The following is a 27,898-nucleotide window of genomic DNA, read 5'->3' as shown; positions in this document are numbered from 1 at the left end:
TCAACAAAACAGAATTACAGAAAGGTTTGGGTTGAAAGAGACCTTAAGGACCATCCTGTTCCAATGTCCCTGACATGGTTAGGCACACCTCCCACAAGATAAGGCTGCCCAAAGCCCCATCCAGCCCGGCTTTGACCATTTCCAGTAGAAATAGAATAGAGACTGAAAGTTGAACATAATTTGGCCTCTAGATCATATATAAGGGTCTCTAATCTTTGCTTCCTATAGAAAGCAGATTCTAAGAAATAGCAGATGACCAGAGAATTCATTGCACAATCTCATTTCTTGTGCTAGTTGGCAATACAGAACATGAGAATCTAAAAATGGACATTTCTTATTCCATTTGTAGCAACAATACACTATGTGTTTAAAATGTTAGGGGTATGAAAGATTCCCATACTGGCGTCATTCTTACTGGAAATGGGGTACTCTCCATGACAATAACAAATTGAACTAACCAGTTGTCAGCAATAGGGTAAATATATCCTTTGAAAATAATGATGGTACACAGTGGTGGAAACATTCTGGATTAAAAAGACCTTGAATTAAACAATGAAAAAAATGGTATATTGTAGCTCTCTACAGAGCTACATGTTCGTGAATCTTTTGACTCAAAGTCAAGATGGATAGTTTAGTATGTAGGTGAATATTGAACTTTCATTTTACAATTCTAAAAATTCTTTTAAAAGCAATACAAGTATTTTGAGAAAACAACATTTCCAGGATTTTTGGAAGTTTGTTAAGTGTGTTCAATGTATCTGAAACATCATTCAAGGCTCCCTAGGATACAGTAGAATATGGTTGGCTTGTGCTTAGACAAGTCCGGGTCTACCTAAATTCTTGGGCTGCTAGGGATTTAATCCACAAGAACACTACAACGGCAGCACGTGGTTCATGTCTCCATTTTTGACCATAACCATTTCTATTTCTTCATCTTTGCAAGTGCCTTAATGAAGTCTTCTGCCTGATAGTCAATGCTACTGTCCATTCCTTGCTGATGTTTGATATGCAATTGTTTCAGCAAATGTTTCTAGCTTACTTAACCTCTCATATTAAGCAACATGCTTGCATCCAAGCCAATAGCATCATAATGATTTCAGCAAATGTCCAAACAACCAGAAAGGGCCAGCTAAGTGACAGCAGCAGGGAAATGATTTTAGTTTCTAAGAGAACTTAATCCTCACACCAAGGTACAAGTCTGAGTGTGTTTCTGCTGTATAGTAAGCCAAGGTAGGGGGCAGACTCAGTCCCACTCCTGTGTTTACACACGTAGCCTGTCAGCATGCCTGTCAGCGCCCCTAGAGGGGGCCTGTTCTAGCTGTTTATTAATTACATAAAAATAGTATAATTTCTGCTATGTGTCTTTACAGAAGTCTATTTGCTATTTCTATGTAACTAGAATAAATCTGTGTTTTTGCTCACATTATAGATTGACTGTGAGAGCAGAGTGTCCAATGCATTTAGAAGACTTTCCTATGGATGTACATGCTTGCCCTTTGAAATTTGGAAGCTGTAAGTTTATTTTTAAATTGAGGTTTCTCCATTTTAAGGCCACTTTAAAAAAATATTTTGCAACTGGGCAAACTTCAAGGTTTTAATTGTGTATTATTCTGTCTTAAATATGTGTCTTAAAGATCCTCCAGTGTCATACCTGGACATTCACAAAGAGAAAAATGTTAACACTCAACTTCTAGAAAAATAGCTTAGAAAACATTAATCTTACAGTTGCTTTATTTTTTTTTAAGTCCCCAAATCAATTTTAGAGAGAAGTAATATGGACTGTGGATAACTCAATTGGTTTAGGTAAAAATAGTTTTGCTACCATAGTCTTACTATGTTTAGAACAAAATTTTGTCTTAGACTGCAATACCATTCATATTTCAATCATGTGACACATCTGGAAGCGGAAAATGTAGGACTCTCTTAGGAGATTTGTGACACTTGCAACATTTTTAACCTTAAATTAGGGAACACACTGACCAAATATAATGTAATTGAAATCAGAGTAATAACTGACACCACTTAAAATAAATCGAGAATTTCTCCCCCAAATTTTGATTTGAATTGTAGCCAACCTGTAACTGATACTTTGAAATTTAAACATTATTTCCATAAATAAAAATATAATCCCTGCTACAACTCTTTAAGATTAAATAAATAAATTGAAGAGTTGTTTTACTCTGGTTGATTCAACACAAACATAGAAGAAAAAATATGTGGAAAATGTAATAGTGTACAAATTGTTTCCTCAGTGGCTATTTTTTCTTGTAGAAATGGATCATTTCACTGATAACAGGTACTTAGTGGCTTGATACATTTTAGAAGTCAACAGACAGAAAACACAATTCATTCTTCAAGTGGTACCAGACAGGGTGATAACTTACTTTGGGCTGAATAGCTCTATGGTTACAATGAGAAAGGACGGACCTTTTGTCTTTAAAGACCTGCTAGCCTCCTAGATTAGATATACAGAACAAAAAGCTCATACAAAGTTGGAGTATAACTGACAGGAATAGTTTACTGTTTGAATGTTAAGTTTTCTTACAGCACTTCCAATAAATCTTTCCAAATCTCCTGTGAAACAGATGAGGGGAAAATGTTAATTAGTATAGGGCAGTGGGTCCTGGACCAATAACAGCAGATCTGTGCATCTGGAATCACCCAGGATCCCAGTTACATCAGAAGTGGTCACAGAGATGAATTTCTCTTGAAATGCACATTAAGGAGTTTATGCTGACTGCATGTTGGATCTGGAAGATAGGAAGATGGGTACTTGTGCATAAAACCTGCTAACATAAAGTTAAACCATCAAGAGGTTTTGTATAAAGGTGAACTAGCAGACTGAATTTTACACTTCTATCTAAATTTATTCTGTATTTTTTACTGTTATATACATTTATTTTCTTAAAAAACAAACAAACAAACAAACAAAACCAACAAAAAAAACCCACAGAGTTATTTCTAAATGAAATATCATTTTCTACACCAGACTCAGAGGTGAATATTAAGATTCTAATTTCAGAATGCAGGTATGGGCCATTATATTTTACAGGCTATTTAGAGTATTTTTGTGTTTTGAACACAAATGGCCTTCAAGACAGCTGTTCTTAGCAGGAGCTAACAAAACAAGTAAGTCCAAATGCTGGGAAGGGCCATGAGACAAGATCAAGGTCTTTTCAGGGAACCTTTGCTTTCTGCTACTAATTTAAAAGGAGTTTCTAATCTAGGGGAGTGCCTTCCGCAACCTGCTTTTACTGCAATCGCTGCTTGGGGACTTCACCGTCCAAAAGAGGACCTTAAATATGGGTCTCTCCCATCCTTCCCATTAGATTATACAACATAGTTATCAGATTATAAAATATTTCTATCTGAATACTTAGGTATTGATACAAATAGAACTATCTCCCACTGGACAAATGGCTAGACTCAGGCAAGTGAAAACAGGTCTCACGGTTGTACATATAAAAAGAGAACAGTTCTTAAATTTAATTGCTGATTTTCAGTAGGAATCTCCTTTCAATACATTTTGACGTTTTTATCAAACAACTAAAGCAATTCATAAAATTCATCTTAATGGACTGAAGAATTTACTGTAAAAGACCTTCAGTTGTAATGAAAGACACTCTTTTTGTGCAGATTACAATACCAGACTTAGTAGCTCCCCAAGGTAGTGTTTGCCCAGCAGTGTTTGTTTTGAATTAAATTGGATAAGAGTTTTTCCATATCCTCCACTATTACTCATCTCTTGTTGAAGCTGGATTCAGAAAAGCCTCACATTTGAAGGAGTGGCATATATGGACTCTGTCCATACTGTAGAGGCCAACAAATGCTTGACCCAGCTCCAAGGCTAAAATGATTTGCCAAAATAGCAGTTTGAGCTAGAGGTTATTCCAATGTAAATACAATGTGACAAATGCTAAAGAGGCTTCTGGAACAACAAAAAGCCATATGTTGGCATAACAAAATCAGAAAGGCAGCTGCTGTCCTCAGCTCTTCCCACAAAAATCTGATTGTCAGTTTAAAACTAAGGCCACTCTGGAAAGCAGCACTGAAAGGAGCAAAAGGGTATGTTGAACTTATGCAATGTGTCAACTGGATGCTGAAGGTAGGAGGGAGAACAGACCATCCATGATGGAAATGGAGAAGTGAACCTGGTGGGGTGAGCTCATTTCCAGCACTGGTGAGCATGCTGCCTTCCCTCTGACTCCTAATCCACTGTTTCCCAGTAGCTCAGGAAATCAGTCCCCTCTCTTCCAAACTACTCTTGTGATCCAAAACAAGTAAAATGCTTGAAAGTTTAATATTAATATTATCTTTTTTTTTTCTTTTTTTTTTTTTTAAATTTTATTTGGCTAGACTAGCAGGCCAATTCTTGTACTTACTGTGGCTATTATTTTTAAGGTCAGAGTTATTAAGAAGTAGATCTGCATTTACCACTGCTTCCAAAAGACCTAAGTATATGTTATAGTGTTTAGGGAATAAGAAGTCTAACGGCAAAAGTAACCTTCCACTTAAATAATGTGGGATCAAATACCATGCAATTAATTTACCAGCACACTCCATTCAAAACTACCTTTTTAATTACTGTTATCTCTTACACTGATACGATAAAATTATTAACTCACAAATGAGGTCAAGGGAATCAAATTGTTACTTTCCCTTTCCTGTTTGCCTGTTTTGAAAGCACACAGAGAAAATCTCATCCTGCAGGTAGGAGTCAGTTAGTCACCTATACACACATTTATAGTACGATTTTATGTGTCCTAAGATGTCCCATCTGGCTTCCAGCTGCCTCTGGTGGGTGCAAGCTTTATGTAGGTTCTAATCACACATTCAGTCCCATACATGTCTTGGATACTCCTAGGTGCCAAGAATGACACTCAATGTCTGTATGTAGACAACTAACTCCCACCCTGAATGCTCAAAGCAAGAGCTGTCAGACTGCAGACCACACAAAATGGCAGAAGAATATTACAATACTAAGGTAAAAAATGTTATGTATAGTTTAATTCATTAAGTAACAGAAATAACACAATAATAACAGCACAAAACACTTGGATGATATATGTAGGATACTACTGAATTATCTATATAACATGCTAGACTAATTGGGCCTGGAAAATACAGTGTTTTTTGTTTGCTCTTTTTAGGACTTCAGTAAATGTAAACTTGAATAAGTGTGAGCATTCCGCAGAAATAACCAGACAGGAAAATAGATTCACTGTGATTTAAACTCATGTGAGCCTAGGCAGCCTCAGAACTATCTGCTATACTTGTTATACAGCAAAGGCACGGTGAGAGGGTGATGACAAAATGGAGAGTTCTAGCCAGGCTGAAGGAGAAGTCACTGGAGCTACTCTGAAAAGGACTTATTTTCTGACAGTGGCCCAGACACCACCAAACCACCACAAATTAAAAATAGTGGGGCTCGTCTATCTTTATAGTAGTTAAAAATTAGAATAAGAGCTGGAGTCCTTGCATGACCATGAAATTCCATGTCTAACTCTCCCTTCTGGTTATTCAGATTTTATATAGGTGGGAATGATGTAAGGGAGAGCAAGACTTTCAATGTCATTGAAGGCGAACCTTAATCCAGCCCTACAGCAGCTATTTAGCTGATCATAGTATGGATAGACCTGTAAAATCACTTATATTCCCCATAATCAGAAAGTTCCAGTATGCTAATCATGGTTTTTCTACAAGTGATTACAGAGTATTAAGTATTCAGAGTACTGCTCAAAACCTTGTTCTGTTAAAGACATATGGCGGTAGATGGACAAAAGCTGAAATGCAATGTATTCGTTTTAAATTAGATGCTTATACCAGAGCAGAGGTTGTGTATGAATGGACACGGGAACCTGCAAGATCAGTGGTTGTGGCTGAAGATGGCTCTCGACTGAACCAGTATGACCTGCTTGGACAAACTGTGGACTCTGGAATTGTTCAGTCCAGTACAGGTTTGTGAAAAAGGGTTACCAGTTTATAGCAAAATGAGATCTCAAAGATAATATTCTTGGAGGCAGTGAAATAAGATGCTAAAAAAAAAAAAAAAAAAAAAAAAAGCATATAGTCTCGTAAGGAGGTATTTAGAAAGTGAAAAAAAAAATGTCACCAAATTAAAAAACAAAACAAAACATTTGGAACATCCAAACATAGTATTTCGGTACCTTAATGCTGCCATTAGCTTTTACTCCAAAACAATTAAAACTGAGATACACAAATACAGCCATATAGTCCTTGTTTAAAGTATTAGTTAAGTGTGATGTTGAAGCTGGCTAAAAAATTTTGCACTTTGCATTTGCTGTTTCAAAATTTAATCTTTGGGTGTGTTTTGTTGTTGTTGTTTTGTTTGCTTGATAGTTTTTTATTACTTTGGAAAGGCACAAAAATCTGAATACAGTAATAAACTGAACTTCGAGCATGAACAAGATCTTGAAGTATTGACTGGAATTAATGTTCCATAAATCAGAGGGATGCACTCCATTAGACATAGCTGTATTGCTCTGACTGTCCCTGCAGTTGTAATGGAACTGAAGAAGTACCTGCCTATGCCAAACTTTCTAATCTGTCATTCATAAAGTGAACAAATATTTAAAGGAAAGTGAGTCACTTTAAGGTGAACCCTAACTTGTGTCTGATTTTTTTATTTAGCATTTAGCTTCTCAGTATATGTTCATGTGGCCTATTAAGCTAACAAATTTTCTCATAGACTAAAATTTCCAGTGGACCACTATTGAGGTTACTGTTTGGAAGCTTCTGTTGATGTAATCGTAAAAGTAAGTGGGATGGCAGAAATAAGGACTTCACATAAGAACTATCAACACAACTGCTTCCACAGATTCACCACTTTCATTATTGAGCACTGAGGTCTGCATTGGTCAAAGAGAAAGAAAAGCAGTGAGAACTTTTGGCCTGGCCACAGACAGAAATATTCCTGTTGATTTCTTTGGAGCCAGTAATTCACCTCACCTGCCCTTTCCTGGCAAGTCAGTGTGATTTGTGAGGGACTGCAAGGGTCCTGAGCTCTGTGCTCTTTCTCTTCGGAGGCTGTTCGCTCAGAGAGACCACAGCAACCTGCATGGCTGCCCTTTTGCGCTCATTGCCAATTCCCTGCTTACCCGATGCATTTTAAGGGCAGCAGGACAGTCAGAAAAGACTCCAACTTGGGAACATATTTAAACTGAACAGATAATAGCAGATATAATTCATGGTAGTTAGATGGTACTGTGAGAAGCACCCTTTAAATTCGTAAGATAGTCAGAAAATAGGTGTTTAAATAGAATTAAGGCAAACCTAAGTAGTGTAAGAATTCTTTATATATTTCCATGAAGTAACTAAATTACATTTCCTTTGCCCATGATATTTCATAGTTTTGAATTCTGCCTCCTTTTTTCTGCCTGAAATTTTTACCATGCCAATCCATAAAGTTAAATGAAGTGTTATTATTTACTAAAACAAATATGCTATTGTTTAGATGCAGTAAAACATTACAAAAAATTAAATACAATGATTATCAAAACTAAAACCAAGCCTGTTATATTTTAGTACAAAACTTGCAATTCTCTTAAATTAAGACCTGATAAGCATATACAGTGGAAGAAACATTGATTGTTTGCAAATTCAATATCTCAAGGAAAAGTGCTTCTTGACATTTGCCCTCACCAAAATAGTGGCAGGGTCAGAAGTGAGTAATGGCCTTTCTCCACATTCAAATAGCTGGGCAGCTATCTCAACACAATCCTCCAGCACATCTTTATCCTCTGATCATCTCTGTTTTAAGGCATGACATACGTAATGAAAACTGTGAAATCCCTCCCTGTTTTTAGAGGGATGGAGATTGACTCATCTGACAAAAGGGTCTTTTTTTCTTGTTCGGGGTCTAGAACAAGATAAATACAATCTGATTTTTTTTCATGAAAAGAGATCTGCAATTGTTGTTGTCTTCAAGATAATCTTTCAAAGACTAAAATGCTTTTACAATCTAGTTATTCACGCATCATAGAATGCTTCAGGTTGGAAGGGACCTTAAAGATCATCTAGCTCCAATCCCCCTCAGGTTGCCCAAGGCTCCCATCCAGCCTTGCCTTGAACACCTCCAGGGACAGGGCATCCACAACTTCTCTGGGCAACCTGTTCCCATGCCTCACTGCTTCTACAATGAAAAATTTTCTCCTAATGTCTAATCTCTTAGTTTAAGACCTCTTTAAGACCATTCCCCCTTGTCCTTTCATTATCTATCTGAGTAAAGAGGATCCTCCATCCTTTTTATAAGCCCCCTTTCAAGTATGGAAAGGCTTCAATGAGGTCTCCCCAGAGGCTTCTCTTCTCCAGGCTGAGCAACCCCATCTCTCGGAGTGGAAGAGGAATTGGTTGGAAGTTGGACAGTGGTCAGTAGTGGTCACGTGAGCATATATTTTAATTAAAGACAAAATATGAGAAACTGAAGATTCCATAAATAACTGGAGTGTTTTAGTCTCTTATAGTTATTTAAGTAAGTCCCATTACAGATGTATTATATTCTAATAAATGACTCCAGTCCACTGGTATTTTGGAGACCTACAAAAATGTTTTTGACTTATAACTGAACTGTAAGAATTATTCTAGGTCTATGTTTTGCCTGAGATGCTCATGGCATTACCTTTAACTGACTTCTAGCTCAGAACTATTTTCTTAACAGATGAGAGTAGTCCCTGTATTTTAAATTGCCTCCATGCTTCAAATCTTGTTCTCAATTTCCAGGGGTTAAAAATAATTTCATAATTTAAGCAGCTGAGTAAAGCTTCAGAGCAGAGTGGTGTGTTCACTCTATATTCTTAGCTTGCCAGCTATAATCACTGAATTAATTCTGACACATCATTGTGAACATTTTATATCTGATTGCATTAAAATAGTTTCCCATGACATATCATAGTAGATGAAATTTAATTATTGTTTTTTCTAGCTAAGACTGGCACCCTTCAGAAAACTATAATCTCTGTTGCTGGTTGTTCTGGTGAAAGTTACAGAATAATGGGTAATAATCAAGTCAATGCCCCCCATGCTGTTCCTGAAGTCCTATTTTCTGAAAGATTTTCCTTGTATGTCCTTTGCTCTAGCTCTCAATTTTTAATTGGTTCTCTTTTCTGTCCTTTGCTACTGACTTCTATTTTATATTAAAACATACAGGGAGTATTGTCACGTCTTATAAATAAGATTTCCTCAGGGTTATATATTGAGAAATATTGTTCAACTGAATGTTCTTTTACACTCTGAATTAAAGAAAAGGGCATTTGACATGCTTAGTACATAAGCAGTCAATGTCTAGACATAGTTTTTCAATCCAATTTAAGCTTTTCCTGTACAAGTACAACAGTCTCTTTCCAGTCTCTTCTCCTGTACAAGTGCAACAGTCTTTTTCCAGGTAATGTGAAATGGCAATTTCACATCGTCTCTAATCTAGGCAGAGGTTTTCATCCAGTCACATTTCCACCTGTTTCTTTCCTAAGCTAATGTCTGTTGAATAAAGAATCAATCTTCGGTGAACAATATGTCACAAGTATAGGTTTTGCAGTCTATATACTGTTTCTCAAAATCTGTTTTCAATGATGTTGTCAATAATATCTGTAAATATTTGCTGTCCTCTGGAAGAAATGGTTTATAGAGTTATATAAATACTTAAGATGCCTTTTGTATGTAATTGGAATACCCAGATCATATATTCTTAGAGCACCTTAAAAGTTACCGGTAATGAAAATATTATACATTATTCTTGTGTTGGCCATTTACTATGGGAGAGAATATTAATTTAGTAAGGTACTGAATTAGTGGTATAGGGATGCTTAATCTTCACAGCAGATAAAGCACAAACAGTGATAATACAAACATAATCACATCAACAATTACAACTACAGCTTGGCCCTACTGAAACATTTCTGACTTCCTGTCTCCATTCAGTCATTGTTTGATGATTACATGTGTATGTTACAGTGTGTTTCCATCTCCTAATGGAATAAAACCTTTCAGAAGAGGCCTAAACAGCCACCAGTTAATGCAGACTTTTATTTAGTACTCAGTGAAGAAGATGAAAAGGATGCTAATTTAATTAGCATTTCCCAGAACTATCTAGTTTTGTATTATTAGTGGAACTTTATTATTAAATGGTGGAACTTTTGTTATTAAATATTTTCTTCAGAGCTGACCCAATTTGATCTGGGGTCTTCTTATTTTTATAATAGTAGTGATTACAATGAAAGTTATATAACTATATAGTTATAACTATATAACTATATAACTATATAAAATTAGATATATATAATGAGTTCCTATAAGGTCTTGTAATTTGTTTATTTATAAAAGCTTTAATGTTTTTTTCTGTTTTTGTTGTTTGTTTTTTTGTTTGTTTGTTTTTTAGGAGAATATGTTGTTATGACTACACATTTTCATTTGAAGAGAAAGATTGGTTACTTTGTCATTCAGACTTACCTGCCATGCATCATGACAGTGATACTGTCACAGGTGTCCTTCTGGCTTAACAGAGAATCTGTTCCAGCAAGAACTGTATTTGGTAAGAAAGACCTATAAACTCCTTGGCAATCACATGCCAGATAATTTTAAGAAATTTTGTGATAAAACTGGTTATGTGTAATGTGATATTGGAGAACAGGAGGAGTCTGTACACAGTTAACGTGTTCCATTGTGAAGATGCATCAGAAGCTGATACAAGTTCCAAAGCTTTTAAACTGACTGTAAAAAGAGACCTGAAAATGTCTCAAACAATCTATTCCCATTCTACTTTTCCAAAACAATAAATATATGAATAAAACATTTCTGATAAATGGCAATGGCTTTCATGGCGGGGATTGTCAAAAAGTTTTAATCAATGGGTGTTGGTCCTTTGAAAATTCTTATCTTGAAAATACCTTTTGTAGGCTGCTGTCTCCTGTTGAAATCAGAGATCATCTATTTGGTTTATAGCAGTGAAAAGATGCACTTAATGAATGCAGTAAGAAGGAAGTCTGAGGGATTCTAAGTTTATACAGTTGGTCCCTAGTGTTTTAACTGCTGCCTGTAAACACTTATTTTAAAATTAGGAAAAAGCAAAACAAACAAACAAAAAAAACAACTAGCATGTTTTTTGAAGCTATTAATCCAAGTCAAGCACATGGTTAAAATATATATATATATATATATATATATATATATATACACATGTATATATACATCTATATGTATATATAACAAATCTGGTTAAGGAAAATAGAACCTAAGATTTCTGAAATGTGACCTAGTCTTTTTGTGGGAGGCCTGAATATCTTTGGCAGAGGAGGTGGAAAAACACACAGCCAAGTGGAGTTTTAGACCCATTTCCCTGCGTTGGGACAGTGCTGGGGCAAGATGCCATGAGCCCTTCTCCTTTGCTGAAAAGAGTTTATGTATTTACAGTGTACACAGCAAAACTGGAGAGAATAACAAGGCCTGATGTTGAGAAACATGCAGACACTGTTCAGCTATTGTTGAACAAGAGCTGCTTTTATATGTATTGACCTTTCTCTTGCTCTCTTCATAGTTTTGCTTTAGTTTCCCAAAGCCTCTGGAAATAATTCATAACTTGCATAACCTTAAACCTCATGAACCAAGTAAAGACTTTCTGTAGATGTATGGATTTGCATTTACAAAAGAATGGTTTAAAGCACAAGAAAATTAAATTTGATTTACATAATATGATTTAATGTCTAAAATTAGTTCAGAAGTTTTATCACTGAGAATCAATCTGGGACTTTTATGAGCCTCTGTACTCAAAGCTATTGAAGTTGTAACTATTTTATCTCTCTTTGCGTATGCCATTTAAAAATAAATGTCAGATCAGCACTTTGCAATGCCATACTTCATTGTCCCTAGATGGAGAACAAAATTTTCCAGTCTCATAATGAATAATAAATAATACTGTATGATGTTGCAGCTGTTATCTTGAGATATCTCAAAATTTTCCTCTTAGAAGGCACTATTTAGTAAATATTGTTGTATTTGCTTTATTGTAACATAACAAGATAGGTTTTTTCATTTCCTAATGACTGAAAAAATGTCACAATATTTTGCATGCGTGTATACATACAGAAGCACAGCTTAGATATTTTAGCCCACTCTTACTAACACAGACCATATAAATTATAAAACCTGCTTGGCTACTACATAAGAGAAATATAAGCTCGCTAATAATGAGTCAAAGATGAGATGAGGTTGTCTCTTGGGGAAAGAAACTGCTTCCTCACTAGGCACTAAAAATTCAAGTTCTTTACACCAGTACATAAATACATTGTTCATTATTTGCCCTGTTTTAGACCACTGCATGTTTCAATAATACTCAGTGCAGTGAAGATGTACAAGCAAAGCACATTCAATATGTGACACTGCAGTTGTCAAGGTAACTTGTGGACATACGATTTGATGTAAACATCTAGCCTACTCTTGTAGATTTTTTTCAAGCTGCTGTAGGCAGAATGAGTTCAACACAGCCCTGCCACTTACTGAAAGCTCCATTGCCAGCTAAGGAAAAAAGCGTCAGCAGCAATGGGACAAGCGGATATCAGAAATACAAAAGCATTGTTACTGTTCTTATATAAGTTCTTTGCTATTTTCAGTGAATCAGTAAATAAAAGGACAGATCTCTAAAGCCATCAACTTAAATATATGGAATATATCACATAAAGCTTAGTATGTTTGAGTATAGGTTTGAAGGAACATATGCTACATAAACTACCATTAATGAGGCCGAGTAACATGAAAACAATACGTTTTTAAGGTTTATATTTTATTATCTTAGAACTGTTGCAAGAAAGAACTAAAAATATGAAATATTTAAATCTGCAGTGCAATTCACAGGGCTTGGATAAGGAACAGCAACAATAATTCCTCAAGTTCCATGAAGCATAAAGTAGAATCCAGTCCAAAACGCAAAATATTATTTCTATCCCCGTTTAAAAAAAAATACCATTGTACTAAAACAATGTCAAAGAACAAAAGGTATAGAAGAGATGTTACAAAGAACCTGCAACTTCCACAGAAATTGAAATTTGATTTTAAGTGAATTTAAGTGGAGAGGTCTACAAAAATTAGGGGTAGAAATAAGGGTTTCACTTCTATTGTAGTAGTTGAGAATTGAAACTCAAAATATAGCCACTCATATAAAGACCTAAAAACTGTTTGTTTTTCAGGAGTAACAACTGTCCTAACAATGACTACGTTGAGCATTAGTGCAAGGAATTCACTACCTAAGGTGGCCTATGCCACTGCTATGGATTGGTTTATAGCGGTTTGTTATGCCTTCGTGTTTTCTGCACTCATCGAATTTGCAACAGTGAATTACTTCACAAAGAGAGGTTATGCATGGGATGGCAAAAGTGTCGTTCCTGAAAAGGTAACACCACTTAATATTTATTCCAACAGGTCATATTATGTCATGCATGATCTCTGTATATTTTAGCCTATTAGAGCTCCTGTGCAATTTAAATAGTTATTCTAAAAGTTTCCTCATGTTAACCCACACAGCATTTCTACACACACACACACACACACAGAATAATTGCTTAGACACTGAGTACCTCAATATGCAGTCTTCTTCTCTGGATGATATTTAGTGCTATTATTAACATAAAAAATATGCATAGTCTCTGATTTTTCATAGAGAAAAAAACATTTTTTGCGAACAGGCTCTGGGATTTTAACTTGTGCAGATAAGCAGGAAGGAGACACTTTTTTTTTTCTTTAAAGGGAAGGCAATTCGTTCTCTAATATTTCATCAAGAGAAAATGTTCATGCCTCAATATATACGTAAAAGAAAATCTTGTGACTGCAGTACTTGAGAGTTTTCATATTGTATGGCTCCCCAACTTAAACTTCAAGAGAGTTACTGTATAACCATGATCACTAAAGAGCCTTTTCTTTCCTTTGCCTCCTATTTTTTTCCCTATTAACAGAAAAATGTTATTCCTAATTCTTAGCATATAGGAGAAATTGAATTGTTCTGGGGAAAGCACTGACTGTCATTCTGTAATCCTGTTCCACACATTCCTCAAGGAAATGAAGGACATCACATTGACTCCTTTGGTATGGGATTAGACTGTCTGTAAATCACATATGCATCAAACTGTTGAGGGTTGCACACGGGATGAAAGAGAAAGTTTCTGATTTTCTATGAAATATCACATGACCTCCTTCTGTGAGGAAGCTCATTTTGATTTTTTTTTTTTTTAAGAGATCTTGAAAGAGACTTTTAACTTTCCTAATTACTTATTATGAACATTCACAGATTAGAGATTCAGCAGAATAAATATTTGAAGGAGCAGATGTTACTCATTGGTATGCGAATATATGTGTTTAATTCAGGAATGTATGCCTATATATAAATATTCTTTATCTTTTTTGTCCCCTATTTTAGTCGCATAAGACTCTCCATGCGAGAACAGAAATAAAATTAAGACATTTACAAGATGAGAACAAATGTAAAAGTATTGCGGAACAAAGTGAAATAACTTAAAAGTATGGTATTGAGCTTCATGACAATTTGTTAATATTGAGTTTTCAGTTACTGATGAACTTTTTTACTTTACTGAAATTAATTTATTTGCTTCTTTTTTTGCCCCTATCTTCATGATATCTATTTTTTAATAAAATAGGTGGTATTAATAAAACATAATAATTGAATATTAAATATTGCCTTTTGAACATAGCCTACCTGGTAGCATAAGTTACCATTACCAGCCACTTCATTTGTTTCAAATAAAAATATTATTTTTGGGAAAACAAAGCAAAACAAACAAATAAACAAACACACAAACAAAAAACAACACTAAATACGCAATATTCAGGAAATATTCACATATTTCCTTCCTGTGCAGGACTCTATGTCATGCTTCTACAAGCCTCTCTCCACTTGTCTGGATGCATTTGCAGCTTTTCTGCATACTCTCAAGTGTCCTGAAGAAACGCTTCTGCTTCCTTAAATGTTCACCACTTGAACAAGATTTTTTTTTTTTTTATACTAAAGCCAACTACTGGCTTGTTTATACAGCTATATATCTATAGTTGATCTGTTATAACTAGTAAAACAAAAAAAAACCAACACTCCCTCCCTGGGATAGGTGCAAGTTGAAATCAGAATTATGTTTGCTGTTTAGTGAAATAATGTAATAAAAAAAAAATCACATGTGGCTATTTCTCTTTATCCATAGCATTATTATTTACCTTCTAGAGGACTAAATGATCAACATTTGCTTTAGGTTTTTGGAGCAAACACTGCCTAATGATTTTCTAAGCTCCCTCTAGTCTTTTTTTTTTTTTTTTAAATCTGTTTCCTCGTAAATGGTGCTTTTTTATACACCTCCTTATCCATCTAGTATATCTCTTTATATTTATCCTTGTGCAGTGCTGGAAGAAGGGTTCAGACTGTCTGCAACCTGGACAGTTGAATTCCAGCTGATCCCCACACAAGACTTTTTTTTTCTCTCCTAACTAAAATACTAGAAAACACAAGGACCAATTTGAAAATCTAGATACTCTTTCCAATAGTTCACCACTGAAAGCTTTCCAATATGTTATTGCTTTAGCAATACAGGTAGGTTTACTGGGTCTATACCAGACTAAAAAATTGAACAGCTATTTCGGGCCCTATATTCAGAATGACATTTCACCCATTAGGAACCAGTTGTAACACTCAAACATGAACTTCAATTTTGTTTTCCTTAATTCATATGCTTCTGGCATGTATCCTTAGTGTAAAAAGACCAGTAGATTTACCTATTCCTAAATAATTAATTCTTTTAGTGCATGATCACATTATATTTGTATTGCATATTTTTATGTATGAACTGTGTGAGAATGCGTTATAAAAAACATTATTTGTTTAAACATTGAAAAGCTACATTTAAAAACTAAGTGTCTTTTGAAGCTTTTGGCCTGGTCAAGTTTGTTTGATTAAGGCAATGTTGAATTCTGAGTCGATCATCACTGCTAATTACCATTAAAGGTAATTTTGTGTATCAGTAAGCCTAGCTATCAGTACAAGTCCTTATTATAGTTTATCAATCACATACGTTGGTTTAACTAATACAAGTAATCCAGACTGATGATTTTGTCCATATCTTCATCTAAATATTTTGCATGAGTCGTGTGCCCAAATACTAGCTTCTTCCTTAGAGCCTATCACAATTTGTGGTATAAACTTCTTCTTTTGTTGCAAAAGCTCATGGTGCTTTTTCAGTTTGTTATCTATTGAGAAAACAGTACGAATAAAATATTTTCTTCTTTCTTCAGCCAAAGAAAGTGAAGGATCCTCTCATTAAGAAAAACAACACATACACAGCTGCAGCTACAAGCTACACCCCTAATATTGCAAGGGACCCTGGGCTGGCAACCATTGCTAAAAGCGCAACAATAGAGCCCAAAGAAGTTAAGACAGAAACAAAACCTGCAGAACCCAAGAAAACTTTTAACAGCGTCAGCAAAATTGATCGACTATCAAGAATAGCCTTCCCATTGCTTTTTGGAATCTTTAATTTAGTCTACTGGGCTACCTATTTAAACCGGGAGCCCCAGTTGAAAGCCCCAACTCCCCACCAATAACCTCATTTATTCATCTAGCTCTGTTTTGTCTTTTGCTCTGGGAATTGCTTTCAGTTTTCACATACAGTAATTCCCATTTGCTTCATTGCTTCTGTCTTAAAGAAAATAAAGGTTTCTTCGTTTAACCAGAAGTAAAATATATCCGTATACGTAAAAACCCTTTGTCCAAGGGAGAGAACGATACATGCTATATAATTTAACAAACTGATTCCTAAAAAGGGAAAGATCTAATAATAAAAAAGGAAAGCATTTTAGATACCTTAAGTACTGACTGTCCCCAAGAGATATTGTATATGGACATGAAAAAGATATTTTTATTCAATGGATTGTAAGGAGCAGGATAGTATTCTTTACAAAGTCCATGTTGCATATACTATGCTGTACCATTCAACTGCTGTTTATAATCTTTTCAAGGATGTAAAGCTTCCCATTTGCCACATCCTTGCCGAAATAACATAAAACGTTATTTTCTTAATCCTTTGTCCCTTCTATACTCCAAACCACCTGATTTATAATATTAAATGGTCTTTAAAGAAAAAGGGAAATTATTCACTGTAGGTACAGTTTATCACTGTATAGCACATAAGATCTAATGGTAACAAATGCTTTAATCTGCTGTTTTACTGAAGTCTTGTTCTAAGCATTGAGTTGTCACTAGACTAGATTTAAAAAGAGTTGCACAATCAAGTGCATATCCCAAGTCCCCTCTATCTCCTGTGTAATCCAAAAAAATCCTGGATGCTTTTACAGATAGGTTTCATCATTATGTTTTAGAGAGTTAAAAAAAAGTCGCAAGCTCTAGATGTTGAATGTATTCTTTTATAAAATGATACATTAAAAAAGCTTTAGATTGAAATTTATGGATAGATGAAAGACAGAATATAGTATTTAAATAATATATGTAAATATGCAGCATGAGATTGTACTTTTTTTTTTTTTTTTTTTACTTTTTTAAACTTTTGATCTTAAAACATTGTTTAGGATTCACCTCTTAGCTCTTAATATGTTACTTAACACTCAATAAAACATATTTAGAGCTTAGATGAAGAAAAAAGTATTGGTACTGGAAAGCCTAAAAAAATACATAGAAAGTGCTTGGAATTAATTCCATTTGTAAAGTGGTTAAGTGTACAGTAGTTTGCGATTTGACAATGTCATCTGATGTTTACTATTAGATTACCAACTGGTCTGCTCAGGTCATGCATAAATAATAAAGGAAGGGATTATATTTGGTAGGTTAAAAATGGTGAAATATTAAGACAGAAGTTCATCTGTATATTACTGCTATATTTGCTGATACATAACTGTTAACAATAAGTGATGTAATATATGTAGCATTAAATACAAAAACAGAAGTCATACACAAAAGAATGTACAGGAAAATAGATTTTATTGAGTAAACTTATAACATTTCATTTTTACTGTAGCAATATATTTGTAGGAACAATATGTAAGGGCTTTAAATACAAGATGTCCATTTTACAGGTACTGTGCTCCCTTAAAAAAATCTGGACAGTATCGCTATTGCTGATTCTTAGAAATAAAATTTCAGATAAAGATTTTTCAAAGAGATGGGAAGAATGATGGTGCAAGCATCAATTCAAAAACCATAATACATGGTACAGAATGAATTTTAAAACAATACTACATGGACCTCCAGAGAAACTGCGAACGAAAATCAAATTTCATAGGCGTGTTTCAGGCAATGTTTTATAAACTTTCTCAATAAATCAGAAAGTTGACATTCTCTATGTTAAAAAAAAAAAAGAAAAGAAAAGAAATAGTTAATGTTTTATTTAGTGTGTTTTTTTTTTTTTTTTTGATTCTTTTTAACGCTTCACTGTCTAACATCTAGTCCTGTCTAAACTTGATAAGTTATCTGATTGGATCTTATTAAAAGGGGATGTTTTCATCTTCTGGTATCATGTGTAGATATATGTATAGAAAAAATAAACTATGGCTCTTTAACTTCAGTGTACTTGTTTATCTTGTTATTTTTGGCGTTAAATTAGTGTGTTCATTTATGGCATTTTATCCTTCTAGTAATTCATAGCTACCTTTTGGTCTGCATTTTGCACATTAGATGTGAATATTAATTAACTAGTCTGCTTTTTGCTATGCAATGACTGCATAATATCACCTCTTAGTTTGTTAGTCTATGCCAATAGTATTATACTGTACAAACTTGATTGCAGAATTTATCAAAGATAAGGTATTCAATGTAGCTTTTTTACAGTGCTTTGCTAAACCATGTAATAATAGTAAGTCTTCCTTGAAAATAATGATACACTCTTATAGAGGACAGTTTCTGTTTACTCCTGGGATAATTTTAAAAAGATGACATTGAATGTTTATTGCACCTCAGTGCAGTGATGTGGCAATAAAACCTAAATCTAATAGAGGTTGTTTATGGCAGAAGCATGTATTGCTTTACAGAGTTTAGCAAAAGCTCTTTATTTTATGTCAGACTGTAATTCTATTATAATAATAAAGCTAAAAATGTTCAATAATGAAAGTGAATGTTTTACTTTGGTTTTCTTTAGTTACTGCTTTTTGCAATGCATTGCTGTATAAACAGCTATTCATTCAAAAAACTTTGTGTGGATTTTTTGTAATGAATGCAGTTTAATGGTTGTAATTTTTTGTTCAGTGTTTTCAACAGGAATATTTCCAAAATCTGATTTGACTTTCAAAAAATATTGTTCAGTCTACATTATGTATTTCCAGTAAAGCAATGAATTGAATCTGATGAACAATTGGTGAGGTTTAGTACCACAAAATGAATATGATATGTGGTAGGAAGAGAATAAAATATGATCTCTCCCACCTAAACAGGCTGATAGACCATTAGTAAAAATGTGGACCTTTTTATTATAGATGTCATATAAATATGGATCTAAGGTCTAAGAAAGACTGTTAGGACAGGACCTCAGGTGGTATAAAATAACACTATTTCACTTATTTAATGAGTTATGGGGATAGCATTTAGACATGTGCATGTATAGTTTAAAAATACTACAAGTCTTTATTTTCCACATAAAAGAATACAGATACAGGAAAAATCATTCAAGTGCACTCAGCCCTCAAATTTTCTTGGGAAAGTTCCTGGGAGCAAGCCTCATGCTCTTATGTAGAGGAAGAAAAACAACCAGTGGTAGGCATTTTTCAAAGGATCCAAAACAGGAAAGACTCTCATAAATGTATATAACAATATTTACAGCACTCTTAAGAAACTAAGTCTCACAAAGCAACTTACCAAAGTAGAAGGAAAGATAGCATTAGTATGGGCTCACTCACTCAATAAATAAATAAATAAATAAATAAATATATAAATTATTCTGCTTTCCTCTATTTTGAGAAAAGAGAATTATGCAGTCTGAATCCCTGTTCCTTGCCTCCTCCTAACTACGCAGAGCTGAATCCCTATGGAAACCCACACAGAATTTTCTGGAGGAGTAGGGAAGTGGCAAGTGACACCGAACATCCACCTCCTGTGTTCACATGCCAGATGCAGAGCATACATGAAGACTCCCCCACCTCCTTTATCACTGCTCAGACATTCTTGAGAATGTCTGAGAACTTGAGTAAAATGAGTGAAAAATACAAAGATGAAACAGGACTTGACTCAGAAAAACATATAGCACCATTCAGCCTCACGGAGTGGAAAAACAGCTCTGCCAGATGACAAATGCAGTCACCAGACAGTCCAGAATGACACCCCGACGTGGCATTGCTCTATGATATTACATCAATAGGGGAAAATCCTCTATTTTTTCTGGAAAGCTACTGAAAAAATGTGGGAGAACAAGATTAGCTCAATTTGAAATCTGCTGGTGTCTCCTTCTGTAACCTTATTTTTTGGCAGAGGATAAAATGTTTTTTCTCTCAGTCATAAGCCACCTCTCGTGGAAATGGAGAGATGATGAAGGAGACCATGTCCACAGGCCAGGATAACCTAATCATTAGGTTACAGAAATAAACCTCTTTTGATGTACATTCTACTTGTCTTGATCTTCTGGGGTTGATCACATTATCAGAATCTCAAGTGGTAATTCGGTGTGCTACACTCAATGCCACACTAGTACAGCAGGCTGAACAAGTCTGGCTGAGGGAATAAGTGTTTCACTTGCTATCAAAGTGCATACCTGCACTTAGCTGAAGCATCCATCAGCAACCTGGTAGCCATTTGGTTCAACAGCCCCAGCAGTCAGTGTCAAAGGGCAGCCATACTTTATACAGTCTTAGTCACAGAAATGCATGTGCATAAGCCACACCTATTGACAGGTTTAACAAAGGCAAAGAACTCTGATGTTTTGATGGGATGTTTAATATTGGGAGTGTCAAGCAAAACCACAAAAAAAAAACAAAAAAACAAAAAACATTAATTATATTAGCTTGCTTGGATTGACGGATGGGTAACCTGAGAAAAACTGTTTTCTCTTTAACTCCTCGTATTCTCCACCAATATGGCAAATAATAAAAGCTTATGAAACACTAACAGTCAGAAAATGGGGCATGCAGGCTTCGGGGAGCAAATAATAAGACAAATTCTTTCAGCTTTGGCTTTGTATCAAAATGACTGTCCAAATAAATTAGGGGACTAATTGACTGGGGAAAGTTTAACTTTTTCTTAGAGGCTGGAAAAATATTGGCTACATTTTAAAAGACAAAAAATCTCAAGATCTCAGACTTTGTGTAATAGGGATGTAATAGGGATAGGGTAATAGGAATTTCCTTTTCCACAAAAGGGAAAACAAGAAAAACAACAACAACAAAAAAAACCTTACTATGCATAAAGGAGACAGCTTAAATATAAATGTGTTCGCATTCTTAGCACATGAATTTTGCTAGTGAAGTGTATTATCAGCTTGTCAAGCTGTTGCTGTCAGGTTACATCTGATTACAAACTGTACAATACAATGAGAGAGGTAAAAGCCTCTGAATGACAAGTTTCTATAGGCTCATTCACTCAGGCTACAGGCCCATCCCAACAGGCAGGATGACTTCACAGGTACTGGTAAACTCATTTGATTCAATTGCTCTAGGGCACTTGAAGATGCTCTGAGTAGATTCTACACTTGCAGCACAGCTGTCTGGTACAGGAATTTCACCCAAAAACTAGAGATGTGACCTCCCTAAAAATCTTCTTCTGACTGACCAAATTACATTGATTTTTAAATGTAATCTCAAGGGAGGAAAGATGTATTTGCTGGACTCTGACTCCAAACAAGGACATTTGAGTACAAACAGATAGGAAAAATTTCTTTCCAAGTGCTTTCATATATGAAGGACACAATTAAACTCAAGTTGTACAAGCCTAAAACCTGAACTAGGACTATGGTACTGAATTTGGCTAGAAGCAGTTTGCTGATTGCTGCCCAGAAAGCACCATCCTTACTACATGATTGCTTTACTACATTATTGTTTTACATCCCCCCGCTAGGTAATTAATGTAAGGTGTTTAAAAACAGAGAAGATATCAAAAACTTAAAGCTCCTATTTGATTACTGCTTGCAGCAGCAGAACACCACTTCTAAATAAGCCTCTAGGATTTTTTCTCCCTTGTAGACATTTATTAATGTAACAAGTTTTCCACAAGGATATGAAAAACTCCATCAAAAAAAAATGAAACAAAAAATATTTCATGGTCATCTAAAATCACAAATAAAACAAGTGAGTCTACAATAGAAAGATCCTTATTTTCTTCATGTATTTACCTTTTCTTAAAAAAAAGAAAATATTACAAAAACATAAAAAAATCATAGTAGACAAGGATCATTTTAAATGAATGCACAATTTCAATAAGGGAAAGAACAAATAGAGAAAGAAGTAGAGATATCTCTGCCAATTGTTAGTACCAGCCATAGGGGCAAAAATTTAAGCAATATTTAAGTAACATTTTGGAATAGGTTTTAAGCAACAAAAGACACCACCTACTTTTTGGATGAAAATGGTACAATTTCACTAGTTTCAGCAGCCCTTTTAGATTCCACCCCCTCCCCCCCCTTTGATATTGTTTCTCTAAATACAAGCAAAAAAGCCACCCATGAAATTCAGCTTCCTTTCTTTCCTGTCAGGCGGGCTAAAGCAGGCATGGAGATATGAGGGACACAGTTCCCAAAAGGTAATTGTGTACATCCCACAACAGTGTGGGAGTCTTACATAAAAATTGTTTCATACTGCCATATTAGAGCTGTTTTAACTACTCATAATGTTCAGCTAAGCCTCATGGAGACAACAAAATAATATGCAGATTAATATAAAAGCAAGGGCTTGATAGGATTTTGCTTCTTCATTTATACCAGACAGCTAAAGTAAGCTTTGATGAAAAAAAATATGCTATGCACAGCTATTCTGAAAACAACACCTACTGTAAGTCAGCCTGCTGATTTCTGCATATTTCCATCATCTCCTCCCTATTTTGCTTGATTTGTAAGAGCTTGGCTAATTTAGACTAAGCAAAATGTGTCCTTGGGTCATCAGGGTGTTTACCAGCTTGTTTGCAATTATCTTCTCTCCTAAGCGTCTCTTCTGCAGCAAGGCACAGAAAACAAATGAACACAACTATTTCAACAGTTTAAAAGGATACACTGTGTATTATGAGTAATATATATACATTGGTATATTTAGATAGCTGCAAAGCCAGAATTTTCACACCTGAATATGCTTATTTTACTACATCCATATGTAAATGCCAGATAAAAGATTCTGCCAGATTCCCAGCAGAGAAAAGTCTTTTTGTAGTTCCACAAGATAATTCCAGAGCTTCTCACCCATGATTTTAATAGCACACTTCTAAGAAAGAATAGGAGTTTTTCCCTGGTCATTGAGTTACTGAATCTCAATGGTTATGTTTATTTGTAAATGCCTCTAACCTTCCTTGGCCTTCTTTTTCAAGGGAGGTAGCAGGGCTGAGAGTATCCGCTTCCATTCTGGTTCTTGAATGGAAGGATTTTTGCTTGCAACTCCTGTCATTAGAAGTTTAAATTTTGAGCAAATTAGTTTTTATAACATTGAAACAGAAGAGAAAGATGATTGTGGATATTACAGAAACCTGGTAAACCAGCAATTCACATTTGGAGGTTTGTTCCAGCTTTAGTCCTGACTATCGACAGCTTCACACACTTCCTAGACAGAATTTCTCCTAGATAGATTTGGTCTTGTACTAGCAAAATAATTATATAACACAACAAAAATCTTTTCAAATGGTAAGAGCAGAATAAAACCAGTATTGGGTGCTTTTGAAAACTTCATATTTCTATCCATACACAGAATGACTTTTAAAGCATACCATGCCGCTAAATAATATTTAAGAGAAAGCAACAGAAAGCAGAGACTTTGACATTGCAGCAAGTTCAGCTGATGATTTTCTTAGTTTGTATTTTGCCAGTACATGGATGGGCCAAAAATCTTATTCTGGTAGGCACAGGACCAGTGCCATGAATACTGCATTGGCATTCCACAGAAACCTGTGTCTCAGGTGTCTGAAAGAGAAAAAATTCTAGTTGTGTTCATGCCACTCTCAAAGCTTTTTTTAAATTATAAAGCAGAACTGGAAGACTGATATTGAGGGTTGCCACAAAACTCTGTGGAGCCTGACATTTATAGTTCAGTTTCCCCCCCCCCCCCCCCCCCCAACTTAAAGAGCATTCTCAGTCCATTGCAAAGTAGGACTTCTAAAAAGTAAGAATGCTATTTTTTTTACAGCCTTAGATTCAAAGGGTAGAAAGTAGTATATGGTCATATTTCTTGAAGCTGTCCTGAAGAAATGCAATTTCATTTGGCCACTGCAAGAACTAAGTGAAAAGAAGTCTATAAACAAACATGATTCATTTATTTATAAATGTATAGAGATAAATAATAATTCTCTGATATAGCATAATCTGACACATTTATTAGTAAGCCATGTACTTGCCAACAACAGTTGTAAGACAACAGACTACTGCCTCTTAATGGGAATTACATGAATAATAAGTCTCAGGAGACACCAGTGATAAAGGTAAATATTGGCTCTAAAAAATGTCAGACAGGCAATTATACCTCTGTATAGCAGGCAAGCTAGATGGGTTATTAGCTAGTATTTTGTTTTATTATATCTAATATTCAATAGCTTAGAAAGTAATGTTTAAAAGATATGAAGGCTGATGGTATCTGAAACCATGGTCAGTGCAAATAATCATCCAGTTCACATCATAACTGCGTCTGGACAGCGTGCATCAGTGAAGTAAGGAAAACTTGTTTCAAGGTCAACAGCTTGAACAGAAAACCAACACAGCAGAAACTGAGTTGTAATATGCCTTGTCCCCAAACACAGACCAAAAATATACCTTGTTTCTGTTATTACTAGTTTTTGTACTGTAGCAGAGAAAAACTTGTTTGAGATTTCAACTCCATTACTTCAAGCACTACACAAAGGGTTCTAGCCCTATGCACAGTTATAGGAATGGACAATGGACACATTGTTCTCATAAGTGTTCGGGGGAGGGGGAGGGACGACTTGGCCTATACAGGACCAGAAGGAACTGAAGACAAGGAGGCTGCAAAGTGAAAGGTGAAGCAGTGCAACACAGGTCAAACAAGGTTGGCAAACAGCAGACAAATGCATTTGTATATGAGGGGAAGAGGCAATGCCACAGCTGTCAGATCTGCTTCTTCATGACTCCAGGTCTGGTCAGGGCTTCAGCAGTAGCCAGGAGCCCAGAGTGGCCTGAGCCACCAGTTCCTGCATCACCCAGCGTCCCCTAGCCACAGCCAAACAGGAGTAACCGAGCACGGGGCAGGATCACACCAGCCACAGGTTTCTGTGGAAAATCTTAAAACCTGGCATGGGGCTGCCTCTGTGGTCTCATCACAAGGACAGCGTTAAAAAAGATAAGGCTGCAAGAAACAGTCCTGTTCCCCCTTGTGGCTCCAAACACAGGGCAACAATCCTCACAGAAGCTATTGCCCCACATGACTGAATACTATACAAGAGAATAGCGTGGCTTAAGACAGTTTTAAGAAATTTTAAATAAAATGGGAATTCATTTTGTGGAGGCTTTTTTATTCCAGCAAGTCTCTGTAATAAAAAAAAAAGGGGGGGGGGGGGGGAGTGGGTGGGTTGAGACAGATGACTCTCACATAGTTTATAAAGTCTTTAGCAGAATTCTAAAATATGTTCAAAATTACTAGGAGTTGAGCACGTAGAGGGTAGACACATTCCTACTCACAGGATTTCTCCATGAAGAGGAAAGTTTCTGAAATTTGAACAGCTTTTTGTGTGACTGCTTCCCAGCTGTAATATATTTTAAAATAAATGCCTCAACTCTGTTTACTCATGAAACCACAAGCCCTGAGGTCTCAGAAATCACCAGTCTGACTTGCATTTCTTCTGCTACTCATGCCACTACTGGCAAGTGCAGTGCAATAGGTCAAGGGACATAGCTGTAAAGATGTGCCAAGATAAGGAAAATCAATCTCAGAGCCCAAAAGGCAAAGCTACTGATGCAGAAGATTACTAAATACAACCAGTTGCCTTATGGCATGGGAATCTTCCATGAACGATACTGTGAGGCTGCTTTTCAGTAAATATAAGATCTTATTCTTTGTGACTTGAGAACACTTTTCCCCCCTCCATTTCTCCTCATTTGCTCAGGGAAAAAGTGGTAGAGCATATCTGTACAAAATACACTATGATATTTCTATAGATAATATTAGAGGAAATGTAAAACATTCTGACCCTTAGACAAATTTGCATCATCTCTGGGACTTAGCCAAGGGCAGAACATCCTTTTGTTCCTCAAAACATCTTAGTATTAAATATGTATATTTGGAGCTCAGATTAGGGGGATGATTTGGGCTCTGTCAACCCTAATGAAACAACACTAACCCTGTAATCAATTGATTAGAATACTGTTAATAGTTTATAAGTATAGAGATACAGATATATATAAATACACACGTGTGTTAACTTCCTCCCTAGTTTCAGCTGGTTCTTCTCTCATCCTTAGCTTCAGTGTTCATTTGTACTTGCTTAAGTTTTATTGTCTAGTTACCTACTAACACAACAGCCTTCATGCAAATTATGCCATTTTACATAATCTCTTGAGAAGTGTAAATGGTAACATTTTCCTACTAAACCTGATGAAATAAATGGAAAGCTTGGGGTTTGGCATCCACTTCAGGTCAGGTACAACATTCCACTACTTGACAGCTGCTAGTATGGTGATTTTGATTAAATTTAATTTAGTAAGTTTATGAATTTGTTTTCATAGACTTCAGTGGTGCAACATAACCTGAAAACCTTCCTTATTTGTCAAATTGTAATTATTAACATTTTGATAACACAGTGTAAGATACCCTAAAAGTAATTTTTCTGATCTGGTGTGTATTGTTGTTTAGTATATTTAAGTATCTTCAATACCAAGTGCATGTTTGAGCATAACTGCAGAGTGCCACTGAGACACAGGCACAACAACCTTTGAGGCCGATGTACCTTCCAACCCCATTTCTTCTACCCAGCTAGAGTACACCTCTGATTTGCTGTGAATGCATTGGCTGAGCAAACTGTGAACACAGGCACAGCTGTGGAGAATCTCTCTAAATCCGTGGTCTGAACTGTGACCACAATTCTAAATGAGCTAGCATTCAGAGTAGCACTCCATGAGTAACCCCAGATCTCAGTTCCAATTTCCCATGGAGAAAACTGGCAAGTTATTCATATGTGTGAATCAATTACATCCCTATCCTGGAAGCCTGATTCTAAAAGGCTTTAAAAGGCTTAGTGCAACTTACAATAGAGGTAGAGCTCTGCATTCTGCTTTGCTACTCTATTTTGCCATCTTCCTCCTTGCTTCTTAAGATAATGGTCTTAGATGCATATTGGATTTGAAGGTCTCCTGATTTTTCTAAAAACCTGTTTTTCAAGCTATGTTCACCTAGGTAGAGTTAAATCATTTGAACTATGAAAGTTAATGTGGCTGAGTATATGATCACCAGGTATCTCATCCTTATCTTGTAAGAAACACTAAAATGGGGTTGCCTGAACAAATTTGGGTCTCAGACCATGTTGGCAAAAATTACACAGTTCTGTGCAGTATTACTTGAACTGGATTTTCTTTCTGATACACTCTAATTTGCTAAAGTTTTAATTACATGCTTTTGTTTCACTCTTCCTTTTGCTGAGTTGTGAGGGCTAACTATAGGGAATGGACTCGGAACAAAACTGAGATGATGGATTGGACTATGCTATAAGGACTGTTGGACAAAAACCACAAAGAGATTGTGGAAACATTGTGTAGCTGCAGACAACCTGGGTCAGGAT

General features: G+C 35.5%; 1 protein-coding gene across 6 annotated transcripts in view; it reads left to right on the top strand.

The window, feature by feature from the left end:
• Positions 1 to 19,111, top strand: part of GABRA1 (gamma-aminobutyric acid type A receptor subunit alpha1) — a 43,023-nt gene extending 23,912 nt beyond the window's left edge. For all 6 annotated transcript variants that reach the window (XM_013098850.5, XM_072023270.1, XM_027464376.3 and 3 more), the window contains exons 6-10: positions 1,430 to 1,512; positions 5,814 to 5,957; positions 10,391 to 10,543; positions 13,191 to 13,393; positions 16,288 to 19,111. In XM_013098850.5, coding sequence (XP_012954304.1) covers positions 1,430 to 1,512; positions 5,814 to 5,957; positions 10,391 to 10,543; positions 13,191 to 13,393; positions 16,288 to 16,596 — 892 coding nt within the window. In that variant the 3' untranslated portion in view covers positions 16,597 to 19,111. The remainder of the gene's footprint in view (positions 1 to 1,429; positions 1,513 to 5,813; positions 5,958 to 10,390; positions 10,544 to 13,190; positions 13,394 to 16,287) is intronic.
• The last annotated feature ends 8,787 nt before the right edge of the window (positions 19,112 to 27,898 follow it).

This window comes from Anas platyrhynchos, chromosome 14 (genome assembly GCF_047663525.1).
Source record: "Anas platyrhynchos isolate ZD024472 breed Pekin duck chromosome 14, IASCAAS_PekinDuck_T2T, whole genome shotgun sequence".
NCBI lineage: Eukaryota > Metazoa > Chordata > Aves > Anseriformes > Anatidae > Anas > Anas platyrhynchos.
Note: the sequence above shows the minus strand (reverse complement) of the source record. Positions and strands in the feature narration are given on the sequence as shown.